Source organism: Zootoca vivipara, chromosome 1 (assembly GCF_965207765.1).
Source record: "Zootoca vivipara chromosome 1, rZooViv2.hap1.1, whole genome shotgun sequence".
Taxonomy (NCBI): Eukaryota; Metazoa; Chordata; class Lepidosauria; order Squamata; family Lacertidae; genus Zootoca; species Zootoca vivipara.
The window spans coordinates 83276386-83292237 of NC_142582.1; the positions used below are offsets into that span (position 1 = coordinate 83276386).

Here is a 15852-nt window from a genome sequence, read left to right on the forward strand (position 1 = left end):
CCAGCATGACTAAGCCGCTTCTGGTGAAACCAGAGCAGCACACGGAAACGCCGTTTACCTTCCTGCTGTATTTATCTACTTGCACTTTGACGTGCTTTTGAACTGCTAGGTTGGCAGGAGCTGGGACCAAGCAATGGGAGCTCACCCTGTTGCGTGCGGGATTTGAACCGCTGACCTTCCGATCAGCAAGCACAAGAAGCTCAGTGGTTTAGACCACAGCGCCACCTGCATCCCTTCACCACCCATGCCCCACAGCACGTTTAGCTGAGCTATATGCATTTGAGGGGGTAGGATTCTGTTTTCCCAAAAGCTATGATTTATACATGCATTTGGAGCATTCATTGCTGTAGTTTCGAAGCATGCTTGAAATCTGAGGTAGGCCAGTTATGTTCTCCTTGAGAGTAGATCAGAAGATAGACTGAATCCAACCCAATGCCACAGGAAATATGAAGCAAGCTAGATGGCTGCCCTTTATGGCAAGGCAGGTTGGCCCAAAGCACTAGCTAACCCAGCACCAAGCCATTAGCCCACCAGTATTTATGATTGGTGTGTTGCTCTCAGCCTACCTCAAGTCTGAAGCTATTTGGAATCTCTTGCCTTTTCTGTGTAATTTCAGTTCTGAACTCACCACTGTTTTACAGGCGTACATCTGCTGAGCTTCAGGATTCCACCGCCTGCCAGGTTCTTGTGGCGGTGGCTGTGAAGGAAAAGTTGTGTTTCTCATTAAGGGGATAACAAATGGCAACATCTGAGACAATTAGTTGAAATGGAGCAGTGATGGTGGTGGCTGAGGCGTAATCCACTGGAGGAAACGCAGCACAGCCCTGATAGGTATTCCCAGCAGAAATTCCAGCAGGCTTTCTGAGAAGGGAATCTGAATGGAGAGAGGCCCCCTGTTCGTTTTCCGGAGTTGATTCCAATAATTCCTCTCCGAATGTCCTTGACTTTATCCTCGTTCGCCTTGATTGTCAGTTTACTTGAAGAAAGAAGGAGTTAAGAAATACTTAACTCATTCACCACCTAACTTATGAGAGACAGTTTTTTATAGTTCTTGGTAAATTGAGACATCAGTGGTAGTAGATTACTTTAAGAATCCACAAGAGAGAGGGGGCAGTCTACAAAACCAGTGAACATTTTTAATGCAGTGAGAAATGGTAATTTTAGATTTGATTGATGGTCCCCTGATCCTGAAATATGCCTATTTAATTTTAGTAACTGGACATGATTAATTAATTAATTTTGTTCCTGCAGAATGTCGGTTTCTGGTTGCCCCTTGTATCAATTCAAATAATATACAGTGGTACCTTGGATTACAAACACCTCGGGTTACAAACACTTCGGGTTACAAATTCTGCTAACCCGGAAGTAGTACCTCAGGTTAAGAACTGTTTCCTAGGATAAGAACAGAAATCGTGCAGCAGAGGTGCAGTGGCAGCGGGAGGCCTCATTAGCTAAAGTGGCACCTCAGGTTAAGAACGGTTTCAGGTTAAGAACGGACCTCTGGAACGAATTAAGTTCATAACCAGAGGTACCACTATAGCACCTTGATTCCTTGCTTGGAATGGTGGCACCATCACACTACATGCACAATGGATATGGCAGTTTAAGAGCCCGAAATGTTAACATTTGAACAATCCCAATAGAGATCCTATTGAGCGTCATTAAGATCTCAAAAGTATGGCTCCTTGTTTAGAGCTACATCTGAAGTTGGATCTTCCAGTGCAAGTGCTCAGACTAGCAAATAAAGTGAAAATTCTGTGAGCAATGTGGGAGATGAAAACAGAAAACAAGGGTCTGAGCTGCAAATATCTGTGGTTTCTGGAAGTTTAAAGTCAAATGTGCCTCCCATCATTTATACAGAATTCTGAATTACTATAGTTGTTGTCGTTTAGTCGTGTCTGACTCTTCGTGACCCCATGGACCAGAGCACGCCAGGCACTCCTGTCTTCCGCTGCCTCCCACAGTTTGGTCAGACTCGTGTTCGTAGCTTCTATGACACTGTCCAACCATCTCGTCCTCTGTCGTCCCCTTCTCCCTGTGCCCTCAATCTTTCCCAACATCAGGGTCTTTTCCAGGGAGTCTTCTCAACTCATGAGGTGGCCAAAGTATTGGAGCCTCAGCTTCAGGATCTGTCCTTCCAGTGAGCACCCAGGGCTGATTTTCTGAAGAATGGATAGGTTTGATGATCTTGCAGTCCATGGGACTCTCAGAATTACTTTAATTACCTATATATAAAATACCTAGAACTTATAGTTACTATATTCTGTACTTGTATGTAGGTGATACATCAACATTCATAGAACCCTCCTTTGGTTATCTGCACTCACGCTGACTTTTTAATGCTATAGTTTCTTACTTTGATATAGTGCCTCTGTTATGAAAACTGCAGGTGTTTGAAAAACCGACACCTTTCCTTTTAAGATGCACACGCACTGGAGCTAAATATAATCCTAAGAGATGTAAAGCCTAGAAGGGCACAAAGAGGCTAATGGCCTGAGCCTGTCTGCCTCATCAGTAACTTTCAATCTAAAGATAAATAGCTGGCTATAGATGGAAGAGGAAGGATACAACCAACAAACTCTTATTTGTCTTGGATTAAAAGTAACACCTTGACACCTGGTTTCCATATGGCCATAAAGAGATGCCTTTGCCACTTTCTCATATGTGGAGCAGCTATGATTGTTCTGTATTATTAAAAGATTAGCCCACTCATCTTTGAAAGGAAAATGTAAAGAAGAAGAAAAAGCTGAACTAGTAGCTTATTAAACATTACTTTCCCATGATGAAATTTCACACCTAAATGGATTTAGCCTATTAAACATCTCTCAAATCTTCTAGCCATAAAATTCAACAGCTGTGTGGACTCTTTGTATTCTGCAGTCAGTGTCCCAACATAGCCAGCTCCCTCCCAGTATGTAATGAGAAAATAACCCAGAAGCCTTTAGGGTTTCTCTTTTTTAATATACATCCGGATCAATTTCCCCTTGCCAGCTCTCCCTCCTGCTCTGCAATTATCGGTGGATTCAGATGACCTGCCTGTCTCTGCAGTCCATGTATTAATATTTTTTGTATGAAGAAACATAAATTGAGCAGGATACATTTCACACCCCTTCACTATGCTCACCCAATAAATTTGAAGATGTTGTTCAAAGCAAGTCTATGGGATCAAGTGCAGTAGAACTGCTTTGAGTTACTATGCTGTTTAAACATATATCTGTGTAAAAAGAACCCAAGAATGCTCTATCCTTTATAGGGTTTTGCAGGAATGGGAGAAACAGAAGGACCTTCAACCAATGCAATATGGAAGTGGTTCCTCCACATGTGGCAGCCCTAGACTGGGCAGTACAGTGGCCTGTTCTAAGAATGGTACAGCTCAGTTCAGTGAACTCAAGTCAGCTACCATGTGAGGGGCAAGGGCATGAAGGAGGGGGTGTCTTTTGAAAACATGTTACACCATGGGTAGACAAACAAAGGCCTGGGGGCCAGATCCGGCCCAGTTGCTTTCTAAATCCGGCCTGCGGACAGTCTGGGAATCAGCATGTTTTTACATGAGTAGAATGTGTGCTTTTATTTAAAATGCATCTCTGGGTTATTTGTGGGGCATAGGAATTCGTTCATTTATTTTTTTCTTTTCAAAATATAGTCCGGCCCCCTACAAAGTCTGAGGGACAGTGGACCGGCCCCCTGCTGGAAAAGTTTGCTGACCCCTGTGTTACACGATCTTGTGTAAGTTCAGCAACTACCTGGTCCCATCGCCAGATATTTGCTTCCTGTGTGTTTTTAGATTTTGCTGGAAGCCACCCAGAGTGGTTGAGGCAACCCAGTCAGATAGGTGGCAAAGTACTAGTACTAGTACTAGTAAGCCAAGCTTGAACACATCCTCCATTATGATCTCCAAGCTTACTCTCAGTACCACCATCTATTTGCCATATCCCTACTATGTAGGGAAGCACTCCTGCTGGCTGTCCTGTAACTTGTGTGAGAGGGGTTATTGGTTTGTTTGATTGTGCGTGTTCTCATTGTGTATGTTTATGTTTTGGCCACCATGTGATCTTCAGGTGAAGGGCAGTATCTAAACTGAACAACAACAACAACAACAACAGAAAATGGGTGTAGCTCAGATGGTCCAAGGTTCAATCCCAAGCATCTCTAGAACTTCCAGGTCACTAAATATGACTCCTCCCATAACTATTTTCTATAAAATGGCCTTGAAGGTTGGAATGGAACCACTGGGGTACAGTACCCCCAATCCTCACCCATAGCTGCCAAGTTATCCCTTTTTTTTAAGGGATTTTCCCTTATGCTGAATAGGCTTCCTCACGAGAAAAGGGAAAACTTGGCAGCTATGTCCTCACCTCTCAGAGCCTTCCCAGAAGGACACAGGTCAACTATATCAAAAGCCACTGAGAGATCGAGAATGAGCAGGTTGGCATTCTCTTTTGCCCAACAAATGACATCAACCAGCATGAGCTCACAGTGGAAACCTAAAGGAAAACAAATGTCAGAATTGGTAATTTGTGGCGCTTCTCACATGAGCATCTGTTGAATAGAAGCCTAGATCACTTTTGGGTTCTGATCACAGACTTATCCCTTAATAAGTTATACGGGGAACCACTCCCAACTTAATTTCCCATTTGCACATGCACTTCAAAATGCAAACATATGAGCACCAATGCTGCATCAAAATCATCCTCTACTTTTCTCCTTCTGCTATCGGGTCTTTGGTCCATCTACCAGCAGCCTCTCAACTCATTGGATGTCTCTTGTTTTGCCTGCGGGATGTTCCCGTCACTGCTTCTTGGCTGCCAAGAATCTCTAGAGGCAGTGAGGCTGTGCGCTGCCACCTGTTGTTAATCTAGCCTTGTTTAATCCATTCTGCTCTGTGTCAGCAGTTCAAAAGGGCACTGTTAGTATTTTTTGCCAACTTCAATTAACGTGAGATTTTGGAGGCCCCCCTCCGATCGCATTTCATCTGCCATGAGTCAGGCACAAAATAGACAGATTTCAGTTAGAAGCAGAGAAGAGATAGTTGTGGCAACAAAGAAGAAGAAGAAGAAGAAGAAGAAGAAGAAGAAGAAGAAGAAGAAGAAGAAGAAGAAGAAGAAGAAGAAGAAGAAGAAGAAGAAGAAGAAGAAGACTTATTTGGATCTCTTCTGCCTGTGCTCTGGGTGTTTGTCTTTTCCCAGCAACTTTCTTTCTGTTTGAATATTGTTTGTAGCTCTAAGAAATTTCGTTTCTCTCCCACCCTCAACTCTAGGGAGAGAAAAGTCTTATGCGCAATACCTTACAGCAGCAGCAACAGAAAAACAAGATGCAAAGTAGTTTGTTCTTTTTTTAATATTACAATGTAATGAATTTGCAGTACATATCTGTATAGGCAGTAAAATTGTATGGCACAAACTCACACTGCAATTTTTGTGGGCGTTTTTTTCTTTTCCTATTCCATTATTTTATTCTTGAACATTTTTGAACGTATATTTTCATATATTCTGCCCCCGGCCATAAAGCTAAAGGGGAAAAAAGTTGCATTTATACAAGGTTACAATATCTTACAACAATAATATTGACTGAGGTTTGTTTTCTTGAGATCTTTCTCCCATTCTCGCTTTCAAACACTGCACACCCCAAAAAATCTGATATATTATTATACATTGAAAACTGTCCTTCAACATCAGTAGTATAAAAGTCCTAGCGCTATCTATGTTCATGGAAGGAGTACTGGTTTGGGTAATACATTACCCTGATTTGCGGTAAAGGGTCACAACTGGTGCGTGGGGGGGGGGGGAGTCACACTTTGGTTTCTCTGCACTACAATCCATGAAGTTGAAAGCAATCAAAAGCTTTCATCTGTTCAGCCTAACTCTGTCCCAGTTCCCATTTGGGCCTCTCTCTTTTTTTTTAATTCCAAGTGTTTGCTTTTTTGCTATGTCAGTCAAAGCAGCAAAATAAACATGGAGTTCTCAGCTGCTGTGTCTGCCTGATCCTTTTTCAACCATTTCCAGGAAGCTACCTTTTTCACTGTTGTTTGTTTTCAGAGTGTTTTACAACATACTGTGAAAACTTAGCATACACTAAGACAAGGAATAACCATCCAAAGGAAGAAGAAAGGCATAGGAATATCCTGCCCCCCTCGCGCCAAATGCTCATACAGTGGTACCTCGGTTTATGAACACAATTGGTTCCGGAAGTCTGTTCATAAACTGAAGCGTTCATAAACTGAAGCAAACTTTCCCATTGAAAGTAATGGAAAGTGGATTAATCTGTCCCAGACGGTCCGCGGGGTACTTAAACTGAAGCGTTCATAGACTGAAGCAAACTTTCCCATTGAAAATAATGGAAAGTGGATTAATCCGTTCCAGATGGGTCCACGGAGTACTTAAACTGAAGTGTTCATAAACTGAAGCATGGGTGTAATTGGTTCCGGAAGTCTGTTCATAAACTGAAGCGTTCATAAACTGAAGCGAACTTTCCCATTGAAAGTAATGGAAAGTGGATTAATCCGTTCCAGACGGTCCGCAGAGTACTTAAACTGAAGCGTTCATAAACTGAAGCGTACTTCACCTGAAGCAAACTTTCCCATTGAAAGTAATGGAAAGTGGATTAATCTGTTCCAGACGGTCCGTGGAGTACTTAAACTGAAGCGTACTTAAGCTGAAGCAAACTTTCCCATTGAAAATAATGGAAAGTGGATTAATCCGTTCCAGATGGGTCCGCGGAGTACTTAAACTGAAGTGTTCATAAACTGAAGCATGGGTGTAATTGGTTCCGGAAGTCTGTTCATAAACTGAAGCGTTCATAAACTGAAGCGAACTTTCCCATTGAAAGTAATGGAAAATGAATTAACCCGTTCCAGATGGGTCCGCGGTGTTCATAAACCGAGGTTCCACTGTATAGCTTACATTCTGTTGCTCTGGCCAGCAGATGATGTTACCATGGGAAGAAGAGCAAGCCAACGCTACATCAAAACAGCCCTCTTGACCATGGTAGTATTCAGGGTACTGGATTTGTCCCTAGAACATCTAATTGTTGACCCCAGAAAGCCTCCGGAGTTCATTTATGTCCAAGACAGAGTAAAACCAGGCAGAGCACTCTTGTGGAGGGCTGGCATCAATGGAACTCTCTTGCTCGGGATACATTTTTGGTTAGAACTAGAAGCTATGTTGGACTCTGGGCTGCCGCTAAAATGGCAGCCCTGTGTTGGCTTTTCTGCGATGTTTAGCCATCCTTGCCCATGTCATTGCCATGCCTGCATCCCTGTCTCGGCCAACGAGGCAGAGCAGTGGCAAAGACGTGTCTCAACATTAGTGGCAGGAGGGAAAGGGGCTTGGCAGGGGGCTGCTGGTTTTGGCAGCAGCTCCATTTCAGGGCACAATGTCCTGTTTTGTCCTTGGGGGTGAGTTTACTTAGTCAACAAATTTGTACATGTTGCATTGAATAGTTCAGTGCATGGTCCACAGCACTCCTCCAACTATCCTGAAATGTCTTCTGAATGATCTGCTGAGGCACAGTCTAGATATAAACTGAACCGTTCATGCACAAAGCCACGTTGGAGTTGGCATCAGCATGTGACCAGCAGACTTCAAGCAAACCTAGTCTTAGGCAAAGTACGCTTCAAATACATTTCTGCACATTTATTGTGCACAGAGACTTCACACACCACACTCTTGTACAGTACTGCATGCATGTCCATATACTCTGCAGTGCACAGCTAGAGCTGGCCATCTAGCTCAGGGGTAGGCAACCTAAGGCCCGTGGGCCGGATCCGGCCCAATCGGCTTCTAAATCCGGCCCACAGACGGTCCGGGAATCAGTGTGTTTTTACATGAGTAGAATGTGTCTTTTTATTTAAAATGCATCTCTGGGTTATTTGAGGGGCCTGCCTGGTGTTTTTACACGAGTAGAATGTGTGCTATTATTTAAAATGAAACTCTGGGTTATTTGTGGGGCATAGGAATTCGTTCATTTTCCCCCCTTCAAAATATAGTCCGGCCCACCGCATGGTCTGAGGGACAGTGGACTGGCCCACAGCTGGAAAAGGTTGCTGACCCCTGATCTAGCTGTTCTAAAGCAACAAAATAATGGCACATTGCTCACCTATAGGAGTAACCACATTTACTTTGGGGTGGGGCCCAAACCTTTAGCCCCACCCTGGCATTGCGTCTTTTCCCTGAAACACCTGCACGTTGTGCACCGTTTCTTGTAGAGAAACCCCAACATGTGAGCTTGGCTTGGTTGTGCAAGTGCCTCTACATGTGAACAGGAGTTTGCATGTTGGGCTTTCACTACAGACAGCCATATGCATGGTGTCAGGGCTAAAAAGCCTGGCTCTGCTACGAAGCACATTTGGTAACATGCTGCACACGAATAACTCCTGAATAGGATTTATACATACAGCAACGTACCCCTCAAAGTTAGCGTCCAACAAGATGACCGTTTTTGGAGCTGCAGACTTCACACTGAAAGCTAAGGCAGCAGCAGCAAAAGAAGAAAAATTAAGAGTTCTCCCCCACCCTAGCTTCCCAACTGAAAACTGAAATCACATTGGGCAGAATGCTAGTCATGAGTGATCCTATCCTCCGCCCAAGAGATGGCAAACTTAGCTGTTTATACAATAAACACACTTGCACAGGCAGCACACGCACTCACAATATATTCTCCTAGGTATGCACACTTAGGAACACAAAAAAACATGGTTAAGCATGGATAATATTACTTATGCATTCACACACACACATTAAGTGATAGCCAGCATACATCATCATCATCCGAATGGCTCCATTGATTTCAATGGATCTATTCCCAACATGACCAATGTTGGATGCTGCCCATTATTTCTTGCATGAGAGTTCCAGGTACAACTCTCAAAGGTACCCTTTCAGTTAGAGTGACCACTTCACAGGTGGGCCAACGCCATTCAGGGGAGTGAACACTATCAATGCCAGAAAAGCATCTACGGGACCTTGATTTCATAGCTTTAAAAGGTGGCGAGGGGCAAATGAGAGCACTTATCCCTGATAAGTTGTTTGTGTCACAAAAAATGCAACATTGTTATGTATTTGTTGTTGGGGGAACACAGGCATCATTTCTGAAAGTAGTACTTTTACTGGTGGGTGCTGTGTTTATCCGAGCCCTTGACACACAAGGCATGATCTGAACACAGCGGAAACACTTTGTATGTCCTAGTGATGTCCTTAGCATTTCCACTAAAATCAACACGAAAAGCCATTTTCTCTCTCTGCAGGCAGAGTATCAATCCTTGTAAGGCTTACTGTAAAATGTGGGTCTGGAATTATCACAGGCACGTATTGGATAGTGCATGTGACGTCATCACCATAGACAAATAAGAGAAGCTACATACATACACCTGAAAAACAAGAGTGGGGTGGATTGGAACTTTTTATTCTGTGCCACTGGCACACTTACTTTTGCAACAGTTAAATGTGTGGAACTAGTAAAATGGCTAGAATGGAATGACCATATGGTGGTGAGGGAACATATAGCTTCCCCATCTCTAAATGGAGGCCCTGCTTCATTTACCTCTGCTCCACAAATAGGATAGTTCCCATCCCCCCCCTCCCAATTCAGATTTCCAGCAACTTTTCCTCCCGAGAACCCATGTGCACTGAAGACCAATAAGCCTTGTTGTCAATGAGCTGGCTCTTTTGTAAGAATTCCTGCCGGCATCCTTCCCATTCCAGGCCAGAGTGTGTGCAAATGCTTATGATTCCACAGCCACATGTGAGCCAGAAGGCAGGTGTGTGCTTGTGTCCCAGGCATCACTGCGGGTGGTCTTGCTTTTGCGACGAAGCCCAAATGAAATCTCTGTGCCTGTAGAGCAGCTGCTCATTGGGAGAAGGGAGACCAGTAGCTACCAAACCCAGTAAACACCCTCTTAAAAACTAGACAGGTGGTTTAAACCTCTTTCTCTTTCTTTCTTTCTTTCTTTCTTTCCTTCTCTTCTCTGATGGATGTAGCTCTGTGCTTAAGAAACCACGAAACCTAATCACTGTTTAAAAATCAGCTTATTCGTAGCCGAGTTGGGCAGAATCTTAGATGGATCAAAGAAATCTTCTTTGATCCATCTATAAGGAAAGCAACCACAGGGGAACTGGGAAGTTGCCACCATCATCCTGATGAATGGGAGTGACGAGAAGTGGGTCCGTGCTTGCTAAAAGCTTTGAGCTGAAAGGAAGAGCATTTCCAACCAAAGAAACAAGCTCTAGCTTTATTCCTCCAAGACATGGCTAGGGCAATCTTCATGTGGTGGTTTAAGTCAGTACAAATGGAAGGGGGCACGAGGAAGACCGGTTTTTGAGCTGGGCTGCGGATTGTGGAATTGTGAATACTGTTTAAAGAAGGCACTTGTTCTGGTAATCACGGAGATCTATCTTCTCTTATTGGTCAGAAGCCTGTGCGCATAATAATACCGGAAGGGAAAACCATATTCTTTGGCCTTCTGTAGAACTAGCCATGTCACCTGGGCAGGAAGACGAGAGAAGAATTTTCTCTTTCTTGTAGACCACACTCCTGTCACACTCTTGCTTTATGCAAGCCAGTAGTCAGAACCCTTGTTTTGGCCTGCATTTATTGATGGTAGCATCTCCCACAGCTTAATTTCATTCATCAGCACTAAAGCAGGGCAAAAGATGGAAGAGGGTGGGCCATGGATCCTACTTTATGTCGATTTTCTTCCTTTATTTTTCTACATTTCTATGCTGCCCATGCAACAAAGTTCCCTGGACAGCTCGCAAACAGTCACCTATTTGAAGGACTGTCATGATGTGGTTCTATCTCTGGTCCAAGGCTGTTTTAGAGACAAGGAGTCCTAAGGAGAGAGTGAGCAGGGGCATCCAAGTTGCCCATCCGCAGGTAGCACCTGGGTAGCAGACCCAGCAGACATGCCGGCCACTTGGTCAGTCTTCCCCACCATGGTTAGATGCATTGCATTTCTATGGGGAAACCCAGCCAGATGGTCAGGGTATAAATAATAAAATTGTTGTTAAAATTATTATTATTTCAATTATAGTTTCTAAGTTGCGTTATAAATTAGCGCATGCAAATGTTATGCAAATCCGTGCTCATTTTTGTCCTCTGTTTTGGTGATAGGTTTTTTTATCTTATTTGGCAATAGGTACTCAGTCCCCCTACAAGGATGCAGGCCCCACTATTACAGGAGATGGCACAAATATCGCTGCTTTGAGTTGAGCCATTCTCAGAGCCCTTGGTTTGCTGCTTGGATCAACCCAGATTCCTGTGTGGTAGGGTTGCCAGAGCACAACACGGAGATTCCATGGGACCTTTATTATCCTTGCCAAATCGAGAGGGGCCACAGCCTTGGCTTCTCTTGTTCCTTTTACGCTGTGCTCCACCCCTGCCTGCTGTGTGGCAGTCCTGTTCACTACATACAGCAGACGTCAGGAAAATGGGAGACAAGACAGCGACCACTTCTTTTTACCCAGCGCAGTAGCCAAGGCAACCTCTGGGTTGCAGCCTGGCATCTACAGGTATTCTGTGAGTTGAATCAGCATACCCTACACTCAGCACACACATGTATGCACACACACACACACACACACACAAACACAAACACCAGTCTTGCACTCGTCAACTAAAGCAACCACATTCTTCTGGCATTATAGGTATCGTAGAACTGCCCATAGCATGAGAATAAATGGTACTGGAAATGTGCAGAGCAATCAACTGGGAAGTGTGGCTTGAAGCTTTTGTGTTTTAAAGAGAAAGACAAATCCGGTGTCAGAGAAAGCAGGGGAGACAAAAGTGTCCTTTTTCATTGGCAAATCAGGACAATGACAGCATTAGGGAAACATGCCATGTGAACACACACACGCAAACACACACACAAAACTCAACTTTGTCAGGTGCAGTAAACACACCCATTATTTCCTTCCACACACCTGTTTGTTGGGGACAACAACAACAAAATCCCCTGCCTGTTTAAAACACTCCAAATACGGCAACGTATTGCTATTATACCTAGGATAGCTAAAAGTGCTGCATTCAGATCTCTGAGTAGGGCACTGGCTGCCTCGGGTCCAAGAGTGGATGGATTGGTTCGATCGTCCCTGTTTGCTCGGTCAGTGTCTGGAGGGCAACGGCTGCACCTTGTCATGTCGCCCACGATATGGCAGCGCTGTGCTCCTTGGCTTTCATCCGCAGGGCTGCGATGCTGGAGGACTTGCGGTCAGGCTCGCCGTTCAGCTCGTAGCCGTTGATGCCGGGGCTGATGGCTGCGCCGCCGAAGAGGCTCCCCATGTGAGTCTGTCCCACGTGGCTGCCGGGACCAGAGACGCTCAGGAATTCGGAGACCCCTCCGGTTGTGTGGGGATGGGCGTGGGGAGACATGCAGGAAGGCACTGAGTCACAAGGCACGACGCAGGCAGGGACGGGGGAGGCAGCACCGTTGTTGCCAATCCAGGATGGATTCTGGATCTGAGATGGTGGAGAAGGAAGGAAAAGATCAGTTAATGAGCACTGGTTTATCCATTGGTTCTCAAAGTGGAAAAGATGTGTGGACAGGGAGAGGTTGTCTGAGTATTAAGGTCTTCTGTATTGAACCAAGCCAATTCCTTCTCAAAGTAGTATAGGCATTTGGGAAGAGCACATGTCTCTCATTACATTGATTGATGGTGCTGGTGGCCGTTGGTGCTCTTGCTTTTTTTTCGTCTTGAGGATTTTACATCCTTGAGATGATGATTATTATTATTATTATTATCATCATCATCATCATCATCATCAGATCATAAATTGGCTACCTCATGCCAATTTTCACATCTCATCCACTGTGCTATTCTGCTTTTGGAAAAAGCCATGGAATAGAAAACCCTGTGCTTGAAGACACTGTTAATTAGTTCATATTGAAATTCTGTCATTTGATCAAAAAAGAGGGGTGGGAACCCTCAGAAAACTCAGCCTTCTGATGAATTGTCTGTCTAGCCCAGGACTTACCTGTCTTCACCGACAGCAGCTCTGCCAGTTTGGGCAGGTAATCCCGAGCTAGGCAGACAGTTGGCCAGTTCTTAAATAGAGCCATTTCTGGGAATTGTTTCCGGGGCATTCTGCAATTAAATACACTCTGTCTCTGAGCTCTCCCCTTTTGCTTAGTGAGAGAGAGAGAGAAATTGCAATGACAAAAACAAGCACATTATCTAGGATTATCTAGGATGCTGAAACCAAAATGATCCTACCAAAGCAGAGAGCGAAGAATGACTTTTACCAGCAGGAGGCCCCTGGGAGGTGGGGAGGGGAGGTGTGTTGTGGGGAGACTGTGAGATGAAAGAATGCAACAGGAGAGGATCCAGATGGAAAGTAGGAAAATGCCTCTCTCTGAAAGGCCTGCATTCCTCAGCCTTCCAGCGCCATTCAGCTCTGGCTCCAAGCCTGACCTTTTACCTCCAGCAGACTACATCTCTGTGGCAGGTATAGCGGGGGAGACGAGGCCGTAACATTCAGAGGTGATGAAAGCAGGGGGCGCAAGATAGCCAGAGTAAAAATGCCATCGTTTAAATTTATGATTCTGCCACATTTTGAATATCATGTACAGGTCTGGTTGACCCCCATGTCAAAGAAGGATCATCATGGAGCTGGGGAAAGTACAGAAAGGGGCAACTGAAAGGCTCAAGATCCTGGAGACCCTTCCCTACCAGGAAAGGATGAAGAGCTAAGGGATCTTTTGTTATGCGGTAGGAGGAGATGAGCAAGGGCAAGATGAGCAACCGTGTCTGTGTTTCCAACAAGTGGGGGGGGGGGAGAATTTCCCTTGGACCCCAGGATGTAAAGCGGAGAAGTTTAACTCTTCTTCTTCTACCACTTTCCTTCCTGGGCATATGCCTGTTTGCTCTGAAGGAACTCAATGTGCACAGAATTACAAATGGACGGCAGATTTTACAAGCCACTTCCAAATTTCTCCAGGTTATACAGGCAACAAAGTACATGCTATGCATTTTATTTCCTATCTTTGAAATGTGAGGGTAAGTTTCACAACTGTTGCAGAGGCAAAGGTTTTTTAACACCGTATCAGTTCCTTGAACCTTGAATCGCTTGTCTCATCCTACCATATCCCAACTGACTGAAGGCAGGGCCTTAAGAGAGTGGTATTCAACATTGACTCTGAACAGACCTGATGAAATTAATGGACCTGACTGAGTCATGTTCATTAATTTCATTAAGCAGGTTCTCCCCTTAAGGAGAGCATGGGTTGCGGAAGGGTTAACAAGACGTCAGTGGGGCGGGTCAGTTTGGATGGCCACTGAGGGTATTGTTGCTGGGGAGAATGTTATGTTGCATTTTTTGATTGACAGCCACAGCTGTGCTTTCGCTTTTGGGTGCTTGCAACAGATCTCCCGCCCGCCCTCCCTATATTTAGGGGGTTTTTTTTGCAGCGCTTGACGTTACTGTGCCTGTCATGGGGTCGTCCGTATTGCTGTGGGGGCCTAGTAGGAATTTTGCCACCTGGCTGATTGGCTGGTGCCTTGTGGTTTTTCCTACTACATAGCAAAATCTCACAACTTGTAAGGTTGCGGTTAGGCATTGGTTCAAATTGGATGGTGGAGGGGTACGGATTTGGCTGGGCCTGCCCCTCAAAATTGCTGCTGCCTTTAGGGGTATTCCATTAAAGGAATCCTGGGGCTCCACATGTTTGTCCGTACCTCCGCTAGGGGCTAGGACCGCGCATGAGCCTCGGGGAGCACCTGGGGGAGAGGTCATAGGGCGTGGTGGCCCTGCCCCGGCCTCTCTCAGAGGGTGCTTACCTATCCTGACTTCCCCAGTACGCTAGGGGAGTCAGATCTGTCCCAGGCGGGGGACTGATGGCATGGGAACCAATGCCTAAGCAACCACTCACATTAGTTGTATTTAAATAAAATTGTGGCCAAAATTAATGCCGTGGGAAGTGTGATCTTAATGATCTTAAATTCCGTGGGAAGTGTGAGTTATTGGTGGGAAGTCTTGGTACCTCGACACGCAAATGAGTAAAGCTTCGTTGAATACCACCCTTAATGTTAAAGAGACAGGTGTGCTGGTGGCAGACACTCACCTGGGCATAGTTCTCTGCTCGAGTTAGTAAGGGGAGCTCATAGGCTGTGGAGAAGTGGGTGCGGACCTGCTGCATTTGACCAAACCGCTCTCGCTTCCTCCATTTTGCCCGTCTGTTCTGAAACCAAACCTGAGAAGAAAAGCATAGGTTGAAAAGCGCTTCAGGAAAGGAAGGGAGGGGATAGGAACTCAATACATCTACTGTGGCTGGAGATGAACAATGGCCTCCTCCAGGACACCCCAAGTTGTAAGCAGTTTGAAAAACAGAATTCTGCTTGTGGTTCTGCTCGTTATATACCCATCCCATATTTTAGACCTTCCTAAAATGGCAACGCTGATATCAGTGCTATTACCTTCTGTGTAGTAGCTGAACGTTGCTGGCCAAGAAGCAGGAACCTATGGAATATGGAACCTAAATCCCACATTTGGGTGCTTATCTCAGCAGAACCACACACATGTGCTTTCATTTGAGCTATATTTCTATTGTACGTTGCTCACAAATAACTGCTCATGCACCTTTGGTTAATTTGAACACCAACATAATTACAGTTGTACCTCGGTTTACAAACTTAATCTGTTCCGGAAGTCCATTCTTAAACCAAAACTGTTCTTAAACCGAGGCGCACTTTCCCTAATGAGGCCTTCCACCCCTAGTGCCCTTCCACCATTCGGATTCCATTCATAGACCGAGGTAAAGTTCACAAACCAGGACACTACTTCCGGTTTTGCATAGTTCATATACCAAATACCGGTAGTTCTCAAACAGGGCTGTTCTTAAATCGAGGTGTTGTTGTTTAGTCG

The 15852-nt window shown here is 44.9% G+C and overlaps 1 protein-coding gene across 1 annotated transcript in view; it reads right to left on the bottom strand.

Moving 5' to 3' along the window:
- Positions 1-9928: 9928 nt before the first annotated feature.
- ALX4 (ALX homeobox 4) overlaps positions 9929-15852 on the bottom strand; it is a 69820-nt gene continuing 63896 nt past the window's right edge. The window contains exons 3-4 of the mRNA XM_088669120.1: positions 15053-15181; positions 9929-12450 (exon numbers count right to left, since the gene is read on the bottom strand). Coding sequence (XP_088525246.1) covers positions 12127-12450; positions 15053-15181 — 453 coding nt within the window. The 3' untranslated portion in view covers positions 9929-12126. The remainder of the gene's footprint in view (positions 12451-15052; positions 15182-15852) is intronic.